General features: G+C 39.2%; 1 protein-coding gene across 1 annotated transcript in view; it reads left to right on the top strand.

Moving 5' to 3' along the window:
- Positions 1–19662, top strand: part of LOC109412274 (uncharacterized) — a 489623-nt gene that overhangs the window by 400884 nt on the left and 69077 nt on the right. Inside the window, exon 7 of the mRNA XM_062846519.1 lies at positions 15211–15295. Coding sequence (XP_062702503.1) covers positions 15211–15295 — 85 coding nt within the window. The remainder of the gene's footprint in view (positions 1–15210; positions 15296–19662) is intronic.

Below are 19662 nucleotides of genomic sequence, written 5' to 3'. Positions count from 1 at the left end.
GTAGTGTACTTGGCTAAGTGGAATAAGACTGTCATATTATTATTAGTGTATAGCAAAACAAAATAAATACCTATTTGATGTTTAAGTTGCTATTTCGTTAACAACGAAATATCCTACGCAACAACTTTACACAAGCTTTAAGCATAACGCGTTACCAATACGGGGGCTATGCGATTTACAATCATGTTTATTTATATATGATACTATCAAGAACCCTGATATGCATCACAATTTAACACTGCCATCAAGAACACATAATCATAATACAAGGCATGCAAACAATTTGGCGCGATCTAGAGCTATGAGTAACCTTGGTCAGACGAGGATAACTTTCTACGGACCTTCTGCATATAACAATATACCTGAGCGACTTAAAACGATGAATAATAGGTTATTATTCAAAACAAACTTGAAACTGTATTATAGATCCAAAATCAACACCCTACTAATTTGAAAATGTAAATCCATATCAACTGCCAGTTTTCCCTTGTAATGTCTACACTCTGTTTAGTTTCACATTTTTAGGTTTATTATTTAGTGTATGCGTTTATTAGTATATTATTTAACTCTTTAAATTTAGTTATTTAGTCAATTTACGGGATCCCTTCAAAGGAACAAAGTTCCACTGGGATCCCCTTTTTGTAGCTTGTTAATTGTCATCACTTCCGTTCACACACCAATAATTTCGCTTAATTATTAATTTTAAAGAATAAGATGAGTTCACTACCGGGGAGCTCAATGTAGAGCTTTTTGGTGTGAGGGTGAGTGGTGGGTCATAAATAAGTTACGATAAATAAGTTACGAGCAACCCGTTTCCACTGACCACAATTAAACCGTTACCACCGATCATGCCGATATTCGTCAATAAGCCACTTTCGCTATCCAAGCCTGAGACGCAATCATCATGAGTCAACATAAACATTCATTCGCCGGAGCACCATTGCAGCCGAATCGCACCAAACATAAACATCCACCCGCACGCACATCATACGACGTAGAATCATCGTCATAGCTGTGGCGCAACATATTTTTCAAGTTCAAGTTCAGTTAGGTTAGATCAGGAATAATCATGATCGATCGGGAAGTGTTAGTTTATAAAAACTGATTCGCACAATACAGAAGAGAGAGTCTTCAGCTGAAACTGAAGTGGCGCAGTCGTAGTTTTTTAAAAACGCCGAAACCCCCTCGGGTATCATAATTGTCGCAGTGTCGGTAGGATACCGCTTGCAGTGATCAGTGATTAGTGAGTTTTTTCGGGACAATTCCCATCAGCGAGTGCATATCGTCGATTAGAAGAAAACTTCATTTCACCTGGACACGGCGGGAACCGAAGACCACGGCAAAACACCGGACACACAACGGACGCATACCGGAGTGCAACGGGAACCCACATCCAAGACGGAAACGCGACGGACGAACACCGAAGTGAGGACCGAAAAGGATTGTGGTAAGTTAAGTGTAATTTTAAGAGAAAAAGAAAAATATGATTGAAGAATTTATCAAAAATTATTATTGAAGAAAATTTAACAAAGAATTATTATCGAAGAATTTTTTTTAAGTGAAACAATTAATAAAAGTGAAACCAAATAAAAAGTGAATCAAAATTTTTAAAAGTGAAAAAGTTAATAACCAAAATTAATCTTTTAACCCATAAGAGTATTTTTAAGTGTGTTTAGATATTTTTAGTGAGTAACAACGATGGCCAGGTACGATGGAAACCGTGATTTATTGGCCGCAGAAAATGAAGCGCTACAAGCACAACTGGAACAAGCCGCTGCAGACATGGTTGAACAAAATCGTCAGGTAATTGAACTACAACATCAATTAGCTGCTGGACAAGATGTGCAGAATCAACTTGATAATGCTTTATTGCAAATTAATCAAAAAGACCAACAAATTGCAAATTTGAGAGCTGCTACTCTGAATAATTTCAGTGATGTGGAATCTATTTTGAAAAGCTTGCAGACTCCACAAATTTTAAGGGATTTTCCATGCTTTACTGGGGATCCTGTTAAATTACATTCATTTATAAAATCCATTGACAAGTTAATGCCAACATTGGAGCGTGCTAAAGGAACACCTGCATTTGATGTTTGGATGCATGCTATTCGATCTAAAATTACGCATGATGCGGATGCCGCGCTTGAATTATATGGTACTGAAACTAACTGGGATGATATTAAGAACACCCTGATTACTCATTTCAGTGATAAAAGGGATGAAATTTCTCTTACTAGAGACTTGTTTAAATTGAAGCAAGGGGATTCAGTTCAAGATTTTTATAGAGACGTATCACATTCTATTTCATTACTAATTAATTTGTTACAGGTAAACGAAAAGGTAAGTGTTATCATAGCTGCAAAGAAACAGTTTTATCAAGATCTAGGTTTAAAAGTTTTCCTGTCGGGACTTAAAGAGCCTCTTGGACCAATTATCAGAGCTCAGGCACCCAAAACACTTAAGGAAGCACTCGGACTTTGTCTTGAAGAGGATAATTACAATTATGTGAAAAATCCATTCCAATCAATATCAAAAACTTCGAATCCAATTTCGTTACCACCAAAACCGATGCAAAAATCTTTCCAATTTCCACCACCAAGACCATTAAATTTTCAGAAACCTCCACAATATCAAAGACCTTTCCAATTTCAATCAACACCTCGACCTCAATTTAATAATGGACCACGTCCATTCCAATTTAATACGCCTCAAAGACCTTTTCAATTTAGACCATTCCAACAAAATCAATTCCAAAAACCATTCCAATATCAAAGAAATCCGTTTATGCAAAACACATTCCAAAGAAATTTCCCAAAACCACAACCAAAGCCGACACCAATGGAAGTAGACCCTTCTCTCAGCAAACAGGTAAATTACATGAATCGACCACATTATCAGGTAGAAGAGTTTGACGAATGTTTTGATTATCCCAATTACTATGAACCGTATTATTATCCTGAATACTCAGAATATTCACCATATCCACAATACTCGGAATATCCAGAATACTTAGATTATTCAGAATATTTTGATGAAGATCCAAATCAACCTCAAGTTCAAAACAAAACAAATTTACCAAAAGTTACTCTGCCAGCAATCAAAGAATGTGAACAAAATAATGTTCAAGTTGATGACATAAATTTTCGCGAGCGAACGGAAGACGGGCACCCAACATGAATAATTTTATTCCCTATGTTGAAGTTGACACCACTAAAGGTCCACTCAAATTTTTAATAGATACTGGAGCCAATAAAAATTACATTAGCCCCAAACATGTTAATCAAGCTAAATTTACAGATCCATTAACAGTTCATAATATAAATGGAGTTCACACAATTAATCAATCTGTACATTTCAATCCATTTTACAAAATTCCAAATACCCAAAAGTTGCAATTTTATGTTTTTGATTTTCATCCATTTTTTGACGGACTAATCGGTTATGAAGCTTTGCAGGACTTGAAAGCAAATATCATAACAAGTACAAATGAACTACAACTTCCCTCTGGGAATATTAAAATGCTACGTAAATATCCATGTTCTACACAGGTACAACTTAATGCAAATGAGACAAAATTTATCCATTTCCCTGTTAATTTTGAAAAAGGTGATTTCTTTGTTTCTCATGATACTCAAATTCATGATTCTATTTTTGTAGACGCAGGATTATACAAAGCAGAAAACAATCATGCTTTTCTAGCAATAACAAATCATCGGAATAACCCAATTCAAATTGAAATTTTTAAACCATTTGTTTCTGAGTTGAATAATTTCGAATCACAACCTTACACACATCCAGTTAGACCAATCAATCGACAGTTATTTAATCAATTGCGATTGGATCACCTAAACTCCGAAGAGAAGCCAAAACTTTTAAAATTAATTGCAGACAACCAAGATGTATTTTACTTACCCGGAGAAAGTTTAACATTTACAAATGCTATCAAACACAGCATTAAAACAAAGGATGATATGCCAATTTATTGCAAATCATATCGTTATCCCTTCTGTCATAAAGATGAGGTACAAAAGCAAATAAATGAAATGTTAGAACAAGGAATTATTAGACATTCTATAAGTCCTTGGACATCACCAGTTTGGATCGTTGCTAAGAAAATGGACGCATCTGGACTGAAGAAATGGAGACTAGTAATTGACTATCGTAAATTGAACGATAAAACTATTGATGATAGATATCCTATCCCAAATATTACCGATATTTTGGATAAGCTTGGAAGATGTAATTATTTTACCACATTAGACTTGGCGTCTGGATTTCATCAAATTGAAGTTGAAGAATCAGACATTCCTAAAACAGCTTTTAACGTTGAAAATGGACACTACGAATTTTTGAGAATGCCTTTTGGACTCAAAAATGCACCGTCTACATTTCAAAGAGTAATGGATAATATTTTACGTGAACATATTGGCGTAAGATGTTTTATTTATATGGATGACATTATTGTGTTTTCCACAAGCCTACAAGAACACCTTGATAACTTACGGAAAATATTTAATACATTGTCTAAATACAACATGAAAGTACAATTAGACAAATGCGAGTTTTTACGCAAAGAAGTTGCTTTCTTAGGACATATCGTTTCTACAGATGGTGTTAAACCTAACCCTGAAAAGATTTCAATTATTAAGAATTGGCCTTTACCTAAAAATGAACGGGAACTTAGAGGTTTCCTAGGAATTTTAGGATACTATAGAAAATTTATAAAAGATTTCGCAAAAATTGCAAAACCTTTGACAAATTCACTTCGAAAAGGTGAAACTATAATTCATTCAGAAGATTTCGTGAAAGCATTTCAAAAGTGTAAATCAATTTTGACAAGCAGTGATATTTTGCAATATCCAGATTTTGATAAATCTTTCATTCTCACTACTGATGCATCAAATTTTGCTATAGGAGCAGTACTCTCACAAGGACCATTAGGAAAAGATAAGCCAATAGCCTTTGCGTCACGTACTTTAAATAAAACCGAAGAAAATTATTCTACAATAGAAAAGGAACTCTTAGCTATTGTATGGGCTTGCAAACATTTTCGTCCATATTTGTACGGAAGAAAATTCATTTTATACACAGATCACAAACCTTTAACATACAGTTTAAATTTGAAAGAACCAAACCAAAGATTAATTCACTGGCGCTTAACTTTGTCAGAATTTGACTATGAAATTCGATATAAACCAGGCAAACAAAATGTTGTAGCCGACAGTTTATCAAGAATATTCCAAGAAGTGAACATTAATGAAGATGAAACATCGTCTAGTAATGACACTATGCATTCAGCAGACACAGATGATTCAGAACTTATACCGTGCACTGAAATTCCGATTAATTATTTCAGTAATCAAATTATTTTGAAAATTGGAAATGAAGAAAGCAATATTTATGAAGAAGTTTTTCCACGAGTTTATAGACGCACTATCACCAAATTTATTTTCGGAGTACCTTTCATAATTAAAATATTCAAGGAATACATGGATACAAGACGTACTAACTGTATTCTTTGCCCTGAAAATGTTATCAATATCATTCAATTTGTTTACAAAAACTATTTTAGCAGATGTCGCACTTTCAAAGTAAAGATATCTCAAACGATGCGTATTGACGTTCGAACCGAAGTTGAACAAGATACTCTTATTGAAAACACTCACGAGACTTCACATCGTGGTATTTTAGAAAATCTCTGTGAAATACGGAATAGATTTTTCTTCCCCAAAATGAAAAATAAAATACGAAAATACATTATCCTTTGTGAAATTTGCAATAAGATGAAATACGAACGAAAACCATATAAAATCAAACTAGGTGAAACCCCAATACCAAAACAACCTCTTGACATTATTCACATAGACATTTTCATATCACAACCAAACTTATTTCTCTCAATTGTAGACAAATTGACTAGATTCGGATTTTTAATTCCCATCAAATCAAGAACTACAATAGACATTCGAAAAGGCTTGATAAAATTCATTTCACAATTTGGATCACCAAAGTTAATTGTCTCAGACAATGAACCAGCGTTCAAATCAATTGAAATTCGAGATTTGTTAAACAATCTCAACATACAACAATATTTTACACCAACTAATTACAGTGAAGTGAACGGAATTGTTGAGCGGTTCCATTCTACCTTAAGTGAAATTTACCGATGCAACAAACATAAATACGAAAACCTCTCCAGTAAAGAAATGTTTCTAATCGCATGTAGTTTATACAATAACGCAATTCACACCTCAACAAAATTAAAACCACGTGAAGTATTCTATGGAATAAAAAATGGTGAAGAAAGACCACTAGATCGTGCACAACTCATAGAATACCGTGATAAAATTTATGATGAAACCATTACTAAAATAACTTCTACTCAACAGGAGCAGCATAAAAACCGGAACGCTTCTAGAGAAGATCCACCAGCTTTAGAACCAGATCAACAAGCATTTAATAGACGACAAGGAATTAAAGCTAAAACCAAAGAATGGTTTGAAAAAGTCAAAGTAACCTCGGATAGAAATCAAACTTACAAGGACGATAAAAACAGAAAACTCCATAAAACTAAAATGCGTCGTATCAGAAAATAAATTTCATATTACTTTTTCTTTCTCGTTTTAGATTTCATCATGGAAACAACAACACTTCTCTTGTTTTTAATATCTATTAATTGTATGTTACAACCCATTCATTGTACTATTCAAATCATGGACCTTAATCAAAACCCTGGATTATTGGCTTTAACAGCAGGAGAAAGCTTTATGAAAGTCGGTGAACATAGAATTTACCATACTATTGATTTTGATTTATACGAACCCACTTTCACAAAGTTGAAATTAATAACCAAGGAATTAAGAAATTATGGAAATTTTACAGAATTGAACGATGTTTTATCTACAAAGCTCTTCAATCTCAAAAACCTCTATTTTGGACTACAAATGAAAACTAGACAAAAACGAGGATTGATGGATTTTGTAGGTACAGGAATCAAATTTTTAACTGGAAATATGGACCATCAGGACTGTATCGATATTTCACGAGATTTAGATGATCTTACAACAAAAAGTAATCAATTAATCAGAGAAAATAATGAGCAAAGAAAAATAAATTATGATATGCAAGATAGAATCAATAGATTGATTAAACAGATAAATAATCAGCAATCACTCATAATGAACGCTATAAATAATAATCAATCAGGAAGCCTACAGAAGCAAATTAAAATATTGGAAAGCATTATTAATGTTAATATTCAATTGGATCATCTTATCTCTCATTTTAAAGATATCTCTGAATCTATTCATTTAGCAAAGGTAAACATTATTTCGAAACATATCTTGCATCCCGATGAATTGTCATTCTCGATCGATAGATTAGAAGAAAAAGGAATTGTAATTCATAATTTTGAACAGGTATATGATTTCTTAGAAATATCAGCTTTTTACAATATGACAAAGCTTGTTTTTGTAGTTAAAATTCCATCTTTGAAGAATCATACTTACAGTCGTTTGATTTTAGAAGCTTTGCCAATCGAAAATAAGATTTTAAATTTGCCCGCCAGCACAGCTATGATCAGCAACAACGAGACATATTTTATTACGAAGGAATGCCGAAACATAGAAGAATATCGCATATGCAATCAGAAGGATTTATTGGATTTAAGCAATGACACCTGTTTTACACACTTACTTCGAGGTATGACCGGTAAATGCACTTTTAAAATGTACAATCAACAAAAAGAATTTAAGCAAATAGCTAATAATCATATTATTGTCAAATCGAAATCTCCCGTAAATATTAAGTCAAATTGCGAAATAACAAACAGAAACCTAACTGGCTCGTATTTAATAGAATTTCGCAATTGCAGTATAATTTTAGACAGTACAAAATTTGAAAATACCGAAATATTCAAAACAGAGATGCCGTTGATAGTACCATTAGATGGTTTACATATCGAAAAGCAGATTATAGAAAGTTCAATTGAAGATCTGCAAATACAAAACCGAAACCATTTGGAAACCCTATCGACAAGTCATCAAATTCACCATTATTCCTCAATAAGTTTGTCGGTATTCAGCATTCTGGGAATTATAACCCTTATCATTTTGTACAAGGTCAAAACCAAGAACGTCAACATCAATTTCCGCAGAAAACCATTTTTAGAAGAAGTATCAAACAACCAAGCCAAAGATGAGTCATCAGAATTGCGAGAGATTTCATCATCCCCAAGAATACAATCAACACTTTTGTCGACCCGGGACGTCTCGACTTCACGGAGGGGAGTAGTTACGAGCAACCCGTTTCCACTGACCACAATTAAACCGTTACCACCGATCATGCCGATATTCGTCAATAAGCCACTTTCGCTATCCAAGCCTGAGACGCAATCATCATGAGTCAACATAAACATTCATTCGCCGGAGCACCATTGCAGCCGAATCGCACCAAACATAAACATCCACCCGCACGCACATCATACGACGTAGAATCATCGTCATAGCTGTGGCGCAACATATTTTTCAAGTTCAAGTTCAGTTAGGTTAGATCAGGAATAATCATGATCGATCGGGAAGTGTTAGTTTATAAAAACTGATTCGCACAATACAGAAGAGAGAGTCTTCAGCTGAAACTGAAGTGGCGCAGTCGTAGTTTTTTAAAAACGCCGAAACCCCCTCGGGTATCATAATTTATATATATATATATATATATATATATATATATATATATAACGAATGCATTTTGGAGACTTTTTACTACAATGTGTTACTACAACCCCCATAAAGTCTATCGGCAAGCAGCAGTTTGGATATTCTCAAATTCACGCGACAGCTCTTCATCATATGAAATGCTTGAAATGATCAATAATGGAAGTGTGCGACATGGATTTTAAATATTATTTCACGTATTGATTATAAATTTCTTCATCTTCAATACCAAAATTCCGAGAAATAAGCAGCAGCATATTTTGCCCCATTATCCCCCAAACGTCATATTTATAACATCTTTCATGTATACTCATTGGAATCAGAATGCCATAATATGAATGATATAATATTATATTAACAATTTGATTATACTTTTAGGGAAATTGGGGTGAAACAGGCTTTACACCCCGCTGAAGCAATGTCGTAAGTACAAGAATCATTCGTATAGAAATTATCTGCCAAACAAGCTATTTGTCAACTTATATGATCATGAGCTTTTTGTATGTTTTTTTTTCATTTAACCCCATTGCACCCTAAATTTCCAAGTTTCATAGGATGTTGTAACCTTCGAAGAAGTTTCCACCATAAAATCTGCCCTTTGGTGTGCTTTGCCTTACGATCATAACACTAATGTTAGTAAATGTAAATCTCATGCAAAAGGAAATTTTGAATTGTTAAAATAATATCGATTAAAATGCATATTTTAGAACCCTATTGCCCATGGAATAAAATGAAAAAATCAGATAGGGCATTCGAAGATAGGTAGCGTTAGCTCGACTCGCATACTCGACTATTTTCATCTTGTAACCAAGACCAGCACTCAACTGTTCGAAGCCAGCAATGTGTGAGGAATACAATTCTTATTGGGAAATTATGTGTGCGTGGAACCTATGCCTCATCCGATAGGAGGGAAATCTACCCAAAGGGGATAAAAACCCTCTGCACCCACCATGAGGGCTCTTAATCCTGGGAAGCATCGAAAAGTGTACAGAGTGCTATTTCAAAAGTTATATTCAGGCTAAGCCTGTTCTAAGTGATAGTTAGTGACACGTTACAATATCAGCTCGCTAATCGTCAAAGAGTGTTACCTCGCGACTGAGTATCGTGATTCACAGAATTCCAACCGTGTAGTGACTTTCCGTGAAGGTCCAAAGACCTAAACGACACGTGTTGAAGAGTGCTAGTGGTAGACGATCTCCGAACTATCGGCACTGGGACCTCCCAGGTGGTCCATCGGCCGTCCGTCGAAATACGGCCAACTCAAGCGCTCCTGAGAACTGTGGCAAGTTATTCCCGCCACCCTAAAGCCAAGTCGCCGGATTCCCACCTCCCCCGGCCTACCGAGCAACCGCCCGGCCACGTGACGCATCCACGGGACACGTGGTCCCCGATACCAGCCCTGCGAGTCACCGAGAATCGTCGAGAACCGTGAGTTGAGTGCTTATAAGTGGAAATAAAAGCTAGGTCACCCAAAATTAGAGTTTTAAATAAAATATTAGGTCATTAAAATTCAATTTTGCTTGTGTCGCGTAGTTCCTTTTGCATGCACTAAAGGTGGCGGTTTAAGGTGGAACAGATTTGAGTTGTCCGAGTGGTCTAAAGTTGAGTATTCTCTAGTGTGAATTGTCGGCCCTGAGATCGAGAGAGGTGAGCTGGCCTAGGGCGTGCGGACGTCCATGCCACAGACGCGTGGGCGTCATTGGTAGTTATAATGTAGAGATATTACTGGTTAGCTCTTCGTCAATATTGCATCAAATCATGCATAGAAGTTTCAAGTTAAAGTTGTTTTAATTTAAAAACAATAAAAAATAAGTTTATAGGGGAGTTTGGGTAAACTAAGCTTTAAAACTATATGCTGTCGTCACCTCCCGTCTATGAGGCTATGCGCAAACAACATTTAGGATATTTTTGGAGTATATAAGCAATGGCTCCTCGTTTGGAAATGTTTGGAATCGGTGGTATAAGGATGGGAACTACTCATATTTGTATGCGGGAAAACCTAAATATAACCAATAATTTGAAATCAAACTCGCCAAAAATGGTTTCTTTAGGAATAAACCATGTGTATTCGATCATTTTTTTTAGTTATTGTCACGTAAAAAATCACAAATAAAAATAAAAAGTGAATTTCTACCTTGAAAATATACCATTGCCTAATTGACCCCAACACCTAAAATTCCAACATTTTAATAACTTTTTGTATGTAACGTTACTCAATGGGAGTGGGAGCTTCCCTAAAGAGATCTTGCTGGCTCACCAAAGAACGAGTTTCCAAGCGCATGAAAAATGGATTTTCAAGCTTCTTAAAATGACTTCCAAATTCCTTAGCAATTCCTACACTCATGCTTCCTCGTTGGTGAAAAAAGAAGCATCCATGCTCCCTAAAGAGAGATCTTGCAGGCTCTTCAAACAACTAGTTTCATCCAGGTTTCAACCATAGTGTATCTACTAACTATGGATTTGTCATCAATAGTAACATGATTCTTCATACACTACTGAAAACTGCCTGAAAAACAAATTTAGCGCAAAGCGTGGTATAAACGGAAGCAAACTATACCGGTGCAAACTCTACCGATATTTACAATTATGTGACTCTTCCTCTACGAACTTATCGTTGCTTCCGAAATGATACACATTCAATATCAATAGAAGAGACAATTAATCCCAGAGTCTTCCTATTCATTTTCTTTTCGAATTTTCTTGTATTTTCGATGAATATGGAGTGTTTAAAATTGTAAGATTTCCTTGATTTTTTAAGTACATGCCGTATTTTAAAAATGGGGAGACTTGATCCCCCTTTTCTTGGTTTGTACTAAAGTTATAATTATCTGACACATTTTATCGTTGAATGGACTAGAATTCCAAGTAAATAGAGGCTTCCAAATAGAATTTTATTTTTCACATGTATAATGTGTGTGTAATCCTCGAAGGATCAAGTCTCCCCATGTCACTGTTGTGTATACTAAGCTGAATTAATTATAATGTGTTATCAACAGCCTTATTTGGATAAATAAGTTTGAAAGTATTTTTTGTCAAACTATGTACTGTGAAATTTTGACACGATTTGGTTCAATTTTCACAAAGTTATTGAGATTTTTCGGAATCGCCTAAAAGATTTCTGAAGGACTGAAAACAAACCATCAGCCATTAAAAAATAATGCAATTACACAATTAAAATTAATTGTAGCCGAAACATTGTTGTCTGTCCAGATGTTGTTTTGGAAAAAATATGCTAGAAGAAAACTGTTAAAATATGGGGGGAACAAGTCTCCCCAGGGATCAAGTCTCCTCAGTCTCCCCTATTTAAAGGTTTTGTGCGTCAAATAATGAGAATGTTACCTAATCTAAATCTGGGGTCGGTTCATGGTGTTAGGTATGAAGTAATGTTTTTATTTGTTGCTGGTAGGTAGGGTAGCACACGTGTTACCAGGACAGAAGACCTCGGCAAGCTTGGCAGAAAAACGGCTTGTCGTGTGAGGCTGGGTTCTACAACAATCTCTTTTCCTGGCTAGCACGATCTGGAGGACCTCTTTGGTCTCAAGGTCGGCTGGAGTGGATCTATTTGGCTAATCAGACCTCGGATATGGGGGAGTGTAATAAAGGAAACTAGTGTGATACAATTTTGATGATATATTGCCCTAATCGTTACAAATCTGTGTGTGGGTGCCACGTGTCATGTGGTAGTTCTTGCCCTGCCTGGCCGGCCGGCAACTACTGGACGTACGGAGAATATCCGTGGATGGAAACCGGAGATCTGGTCGTAGACGGGACTTCGGGACGCTACTAGGGGCTGTCCATAAACCACGTGGTAATTTTTCCGGAATTTTAGATTTTATGCTTTTGGATCAGACAGGAAAAATAAAACATCAAATAAAAAAAACACGTGGTTTGGTGACAACAGAGCTTTTTTTGCCTGTCATTGCGTTAACCAGTATATTAACCAGCACATTGTTACACTATACCCAGGAATTCGACAACATAACATGTCCCATCCGGATCGGAAATCTATTCTATAATTTGGGCTTTGTATAATAGTTTAACTGGTACTAATTTATTGTACAACATATATCATCCTTGTAAACAACGGCAGTTCTTTGGAGTAGCATATTTACGGCTATAAGCGTGATTACAAATACTGTTTCCTAGGGGCTACTTGGGCGGTGGCTTCTATATTCGTCTGTTTTCCACTATAACTCAGACAAATTTGAACCAATTGACACAACTTTTGGAATGTGGTGAGATAGGTATAGTATCTGCCCGTGTACAACATTTCAAGTCAATTGGTTCAAAATTGACTGAGTTATAGTGGGAAACAGACGAATATAGAAGCCACCGCCCAAGTGGCGCGATACCCTATATAATTTTGCCTTCTTTGAAAAATAGGCTATTCTTTCTAGTGATACTTTTCGACAATTTTTCGCGTACTTACTAATACTTACTAATTGTTCATAATATTTTGCCTTCTTTTAAAACATGTCGTTATTTCGAGTTATACTATCACAGCAGTTATTCTTAATTTGATTTTAGATTTTTCCAAAAAGATATCCCTCAAAGATCTACCAAAATTTCAACCTATTCTTCAAGATACTTATTAGACATTGGTTTTTTAATGCTTTATACATGATGTTTTCATTCACTTTGACAATTTCTTTTTATTCCATTCAAATATTCATATTGATTATGAGTGAAAAAAATATACTGCGCTGTAGGTACTTGAATAAATTTTAAATCCGCTTCTTGGACCTAACGAATCCTAGTCCTTTCAATTGATTTACTAACTAAACATTAAAGTCTTTGAGCTTTTTTCCTTTTGACGTTTCGTCCTAGTTTTTTTTATTACAACCCTTCGACCTTTTGACGTATTGACCTTTGGACCTTTTGTCCTTGTCATATTTTTCATTTCGACCTTTCAACCTTTCCTAGTTATTTTTTTATTTCGACCTTTTTACCTTTCGATATTTTGAAACGTCGACCTTTTGATCTTTCGATTTCTTGTCCTTTCGACCTTTTGACCGTCGACCTTATGACCTTCGACTTTTTTACCTTTGACCTTTTGTCATAGAATGGGTTTTAACAGATAGGATATACAAAGTAACACAAAAAAACAGTCTTACTGTTTTTTACTGGTATACTAATCAGTTGGTTAGCACAGTTGACTGGTACACTAATCAGTTGATAATTTTGCCACTAGGTGGTTCTGGTTATCAAGCTATAGTAGCCTTTGACGAAGGTGTAATAGGAGGCTCGACTGTAGCAAAAGAGGTAGACCGCCTCCATGGCCGCATCAAATCCCGAATACTTGGCTCAAACGAAAAATCCATGCACTCTTGTACGCCAGTAAAACGTAGTGTGTATCAGCAGATCAAACCTAATGTCCCCCAACAGATGTCAACAACAAACAATGCATGGAAAACAGATTTCAGTATTGATTCTTTTTTATGTAACATAGATTGAGAAAACTAAAACAAAGTAAATACTTCACTTCTAAATTATTTTTCTCACCTTGGTCATATCTCCCTATTCGAGGAACCCGCTACTCGCGGATGACTGCCGGCCGGTCTGTAGTCAATTGTTTTCTTGTGTGTGCTTTTCTCAGCCCAGCGCCGAAAGAATTTCCTCGGAAACCTTGATGATTTTCCTTTTGTTGGACTTTGGGATTTGTTCCGCTGAGGCTGCTGCCGTCGTCCCTTCGCTTCAAGATCGTCGTGTTTGAGTTTCCTTCTCCGTTCACGTGGCGGCGGCGACGGCGAGAGACCGCAAAACAATTGGAAGTAAACTTTCCCATCGACAATCAACCGCAGCCGGTGGCACACTTTGGAGGTAGGTCCTACCTACACCGCCACCGGAAGAGATTTTCCGCGGAAATGTATTTTTGGGTTGTATGGTTGTTTATTTGGAGCGGCTAAGTTCTGCTTTCGTCTGCGACTACTGGTTGCGGTGCGGTGGTACCGGCGCAGTCAGTTTTTATGTAAATCGAATCGAGTTTTCGGCCGAAAACGGAAAACTTTATCCACCATCCGTGTGCAATCAACAGAGTTTTCGGCGGATAATGTTTGTAGGTAAAAGCCAAAGCCACCACCGGGTATTTGTTTAGTCCTCGACTAGTGAATAGGGTGCGATCCGGAGTTTGCTGCCATTCATGGAAGGTTCATCACTGTCTGAACATAAAAGCACTCCATATTGGATACACAAAATAATCTACCCATTTTTGAACTTATTGCATTGATTTGGGACTATGAAGTCGTAGAATGTGCGTGAAGAATTTTCCTCTAGCTTTTTGCTTTTTGTTTCACGCACATTCTGACAATTATTCACGGGATTTCTGTATAAAAACCACAAAGAATTTGAATCTCATTTTACTTTGTAGTCACGAATAGGAACACTTGACATATACGTTTCTTCGAAGTATAAAACAACTAAAAACTAACAGATTCAAAAAATTAACGAATCACCAAATCAAACAGCTTTTCAGAACCTTGTCTCATCTCTTTTTTTGCAGCTTCCACCACCACCACAAATTGAGCTGGTAGTCGACAAACCACACGCGATGGGAGTGTTGCGAAGACCAATCGTGCGGATACGACGTAAGTATTTGACTATTTATCGAATTACATAGTAATTTAACGAAAAGACAACTTATCGAAAATTATGAAACAATCTTTGTCATCGACTGACCCGTGAAAGCATGAGATAGGAACTTGTAACACGAGAGACGTCGGAATCTTATTACACATTTGATGAAAGGTCGGCCACAGATCGGTTGAATTTTACATCGTAATGACGAAGTATTGTCAGATTTCTTGAAACGTAAACACCGCGCGGTCATTGAAATGTTTCAAAAAGGGGCTTTGCACAAAAGTTCACGCGGTCTATCGTTTTCGAAAGGAACAACCGCACCGTAGGAAACGCCGCAATGTTATTTTCCATAAGGATAAAGTAAACTGGGAGTGAAAACCGCGGCTGTACCTTTCGGAACCGATAGGCCGCGTGCACTTTTGTGCAAATCCCTCAATAATGACGCAGAGAGCGTCGTGTGACACGGTACAGTACGCACTCGCAACCCTCAGGCACATAAGCCTGAAAGTACATACTTTCCAGCTTCCGTAGGTAGCATTCAGTCATTCAGTACATAGCGCAGTGCCCCACGCCGGGCCACCATACCTAAGTATGGACATAGCAACACTAATCAGGAGCTTGCGCTTACTGGCGTAGGGGAACAGAGCCCAAAATGCCAAGATGGGGTAAAATGGCCCAACTCATAAAATCATTCCTGAATGGGACTTGATCATTAGTATTGGTGAATGGTGTCAAGATACGTTTGCATCGAACATTCTTCTAGAAGCTAGGCCACGAAACCCACGAAAAATCTTTTGATTTCCCAATGAAAACTGGCAACTTCCGGTTTTTCGTGCTTGCAATTAAGGTTTTCTGGTGATTTTATTACCAGCCAAGTGTTTCCAACGATATTGAGGCACGCATGGAGACGCAGGGTTGTTGATGTCTACGCTTTTCATGTTAGGGGTCATTCAAATATTACGACCATCGTTTTGCGGGGAGGGGGCTAACACTCCATTTATTGAGTATACGAAAAAGCGGGACAGAGGGAGGAAAAGGAGTCGGAAATTCCCGAAAACTGATGGACGTAATTTTTGAATGTTTTCATGAAGTGGCATCTTACCCCACGGCAGATGGTCGTTTGCACCACTTCCGTTTTACGAATCAGTTTTTAAAGTCGCTAAAAATCGATGAAAATACAATAATTTAGTGAATATTTTTGCTGAAGTATCGAGCAAATATTGTCTAGTTGCTGTTACCACTTTGAAAGCCTAACAAATGAGGCTAATTATCATTGAAAACGATAAAAGTTTGAAAAATGGCATCTTACCCCACTTGACCCTACACCGCAGAGCTATTGGACACTGATCTCCGCCTGCTGCTCCATCTTCCGGTTGTCAACAACCGTCACCTCAGTCTTGTGGTGAGCCAGTTCCAGTTTGCTGGACCGCATCCAGGCCTCCATAACCTTGATCGAATGATCGGTAGTCAACTTCACCTCCTCGTTTCACCGTAGACTTCGAGCGTAATGTCGTCGGCAAATCCGACAATCACCACTCCTACTGGGTACTCTAACCTCAACACCTCGTCGTACATGACATTCCATAACACCGGCCCCAGGATGGAACCTTGCGGGACTCCTGAGGTTATGTGAAAGCACTTCCAGATACCCCGGTATCCCCAGACGCATCGGCAATAGCAGACCAGCTGGCACTATTAAACGCATTCCTTGCATCCAGAGTCACTACCGCACAAAAACGAATCCCCCTTCTCTAAGGATCGAGTGCTTTCTCGGCGGTTTTTGTAACCGACAAGATAGCGTCTACGGTAGACCTCCCCTTTCGGAAGTCGTACTGGTTGCTTGAAAGACCATTTTCGCCCTCAGTGAACCTCAACATTCTATTGAGGATGATCTTCTCGAGCACCTTCCCCGCCGTGTCAATCAAGCATATTGGTCTATATGCCGACGGGTCTCCGGGTGGTTTCCCCGCCTTTGGCAATAGTACCAGTCTCTGCCTCTTCCAAGCTTCCGGGAAAACTCCCTCGTCCAGGCATTTTGCATAGCAGACCTAAACATCTCAGGAGCCGCCACAATAGCTACTTTTAAGGCCAGGTTCGGAACTCCGTCCGGACCTGGGGCCTTACCTACGCTAAGGGACTTTGATATCCCCGCAAGTTCCACATCGGTGACCCTCTCCTTATCGCCAGCCCCAGTCCCCAACTGTGCTACGAAAGGAGGCCAAGAACTAGGATCATGACGCGGAAAAGCCCCTCGATGATCCCCTCCAACATCTCTGGAGATTGCTCTGTAAGAGCCATTACACCTCTTGTCTTGGCCATAACGATCCTATAGGAATCACCACACGGGTTAGCATTGGCACTCTGACAGAGACCCTCAAAGCAGGCCTTTTTGCTTGCTCTTATCTCGGTATTCAGCGCGTCTTTTGCAGCGGCGAACACTACCCACCGTTCGTTTCGCTCTTCCTCTGATCGTGCTCGCTGCATCCGCCGCCTAGCCCGTAGGCAGGCGCGGCGCAGGTCCGCAATTGCGTCGGTCCACCAGCAAGCCGGTGGCCTCCCTTCCTAGGGTGGACTCGCCTAGGCATGGTCGCATCACACACACGTGAGAGCACCGCTACCAGCTCGTCGCCGTCTAAACCAAGTAAGTTTCGCTCACGGCGAAGCGCCTCCCTAAATACCCCTTCGTCGAAGTATGTTGTCTTCCTCCTGCGAGAGCTTGGCCTTGGCCTAGCCGTTTTTTCTTCTACTCGCTGCCTGCTGTTGTAGTCGATACTGTAGCGAACCGCCAAGTGGTCGCTGTGAGTGTAGCCATCATCTACTCTCCAGTTCGAACTACTTGTTAGGCCAGGACTACAAAAGGTCACGTCAATAATTGACTCCGCCCCGTTTCGACTATAGGTACTCTTGGTACCGACATTAGCCAAGTCGACATCTAAGATGACCAGTGTTTCTAGCAGGATTTGACCCCGCTGGTTCGTGAAACGGCTTCCCCATTCCACGGCCCAGGCATTAAAGTACTCTCTATTACCACCGGCCTTCGCCCTGTTAGCACGGTCGTTATGCGGTCCAGCATTTGCGTGAACTCTTCGATCGGCCACCGCGGAAGCACACAACAGCTACAGAAGAAGACCCCGACCACGAAGCCCTCATAGGTAGTAGACACCAACTCCTGGAGGGGGTATTTACCCGTCGTCCATATCGCCGCTATTTTCCTAGATCCATCCGCAACCCAGTTGCCGTTACCGGCGGGTACTCGGTATGGGTACGCTATAATGGCGATATCCGTTTCCCACATAGAAACCGCCTGACAAAGCAGTTGATGAGCCGCATCACAGTGGTACAGGTTCAGCTGCGTTACCTGCACTGTGGTTTGTTCACTGCGGCTTTCTTGAAGGTCGGGCACCTTGGACCACCCGTTGGATGTCTGTTGTTCACGGATTTCCCGGTACAGATCATGCAGATGGGTGGACTCGTGCAGCTTTGGGCCTTATGACCTTCAGCGCCGCATCGCCTACACAGTTTGAGCCTGTCAGGGCCTTTGCAGTTCCACGAATTGTGTCCTGGTTCTAGACACCTAAAGCAAACCTCTGGTGGCTCGTGGAATGTTAGAGGACATACGCACCAGCCCACTTTTATCCTCCCTACTTTAACGGACTTTTTGACGTCCGCCACAGATAGATGAACCAAAGTTATCTGTGTCCCTGTTGGCCCCTTCTGTAGCCTGACGGCTGCGGCGGCCACCTGCACATCGCACTGTTGCCACAGTGCCGTGACGTGCCAAGTCGAAGCAAGGCCGATTTCAGGTCCTTGCTTATACATATTCGACTTGGTGGACGCAAAGTAGATGATTTTGCCAAGCTGCTGCTCAGCCACCTCTATTGCGGACCATCCTTTATTTTCTTGGCTGACGGCCCTCAGCAGCCACGCTCCGTCTATTATCTACACCGGCTAGCTTGCCGGGAAGTGGACTGGAGCTCCCACGCTTGAGCTGCGTATGCAGCTCCCAGTACCTGGCTCCTCATTCTCCTTGTTGGGGACCTCATCAACCCGCTCCTTGCGAGGGGGTTGATCGCACCACTGCTTCCACCTTGATTCTGACTTTGTTTTTGATTTTTATTCGTAATTATATCCCACAAGTAGCACGGGAAATAAGATCCACCACGCCAGAGCCCTGCATTAACGCGGTAAGGGACAGCTTACTGTGGGGGGTGCCCAGGTACCCCACAGATTCCGTTAAAGATCGAGCATCTTTTACACCCCCTCGATCACTCATTCCTCGGCACGGGTCGCTTGACACCTTGAATTGGGGTTAGTAGTCCTACTCTTGGCCGGCGACTACTTGGTTGGAATAGGACTACAGCTTGATCGTGGTGAT

The sequence above is a fragment of the Aedes albopictus genome, chromosome 1 (assembly GCF_035046485.1).
Source record: "Aedes albopictus strain Foshan chromosome 1, AalbF5, whole genome shotgun sequence".
Lineage (NCBI taxonomy): Eukaryota > Metazoa > Arthropoda > Insecta > Diptera > Culicidae > Aedes > Aedes albopictus.
Note: the sequence above shows the minus strand (reverse complement) of the source record. Positions and strands in the feature narration are given on the sequence as shown.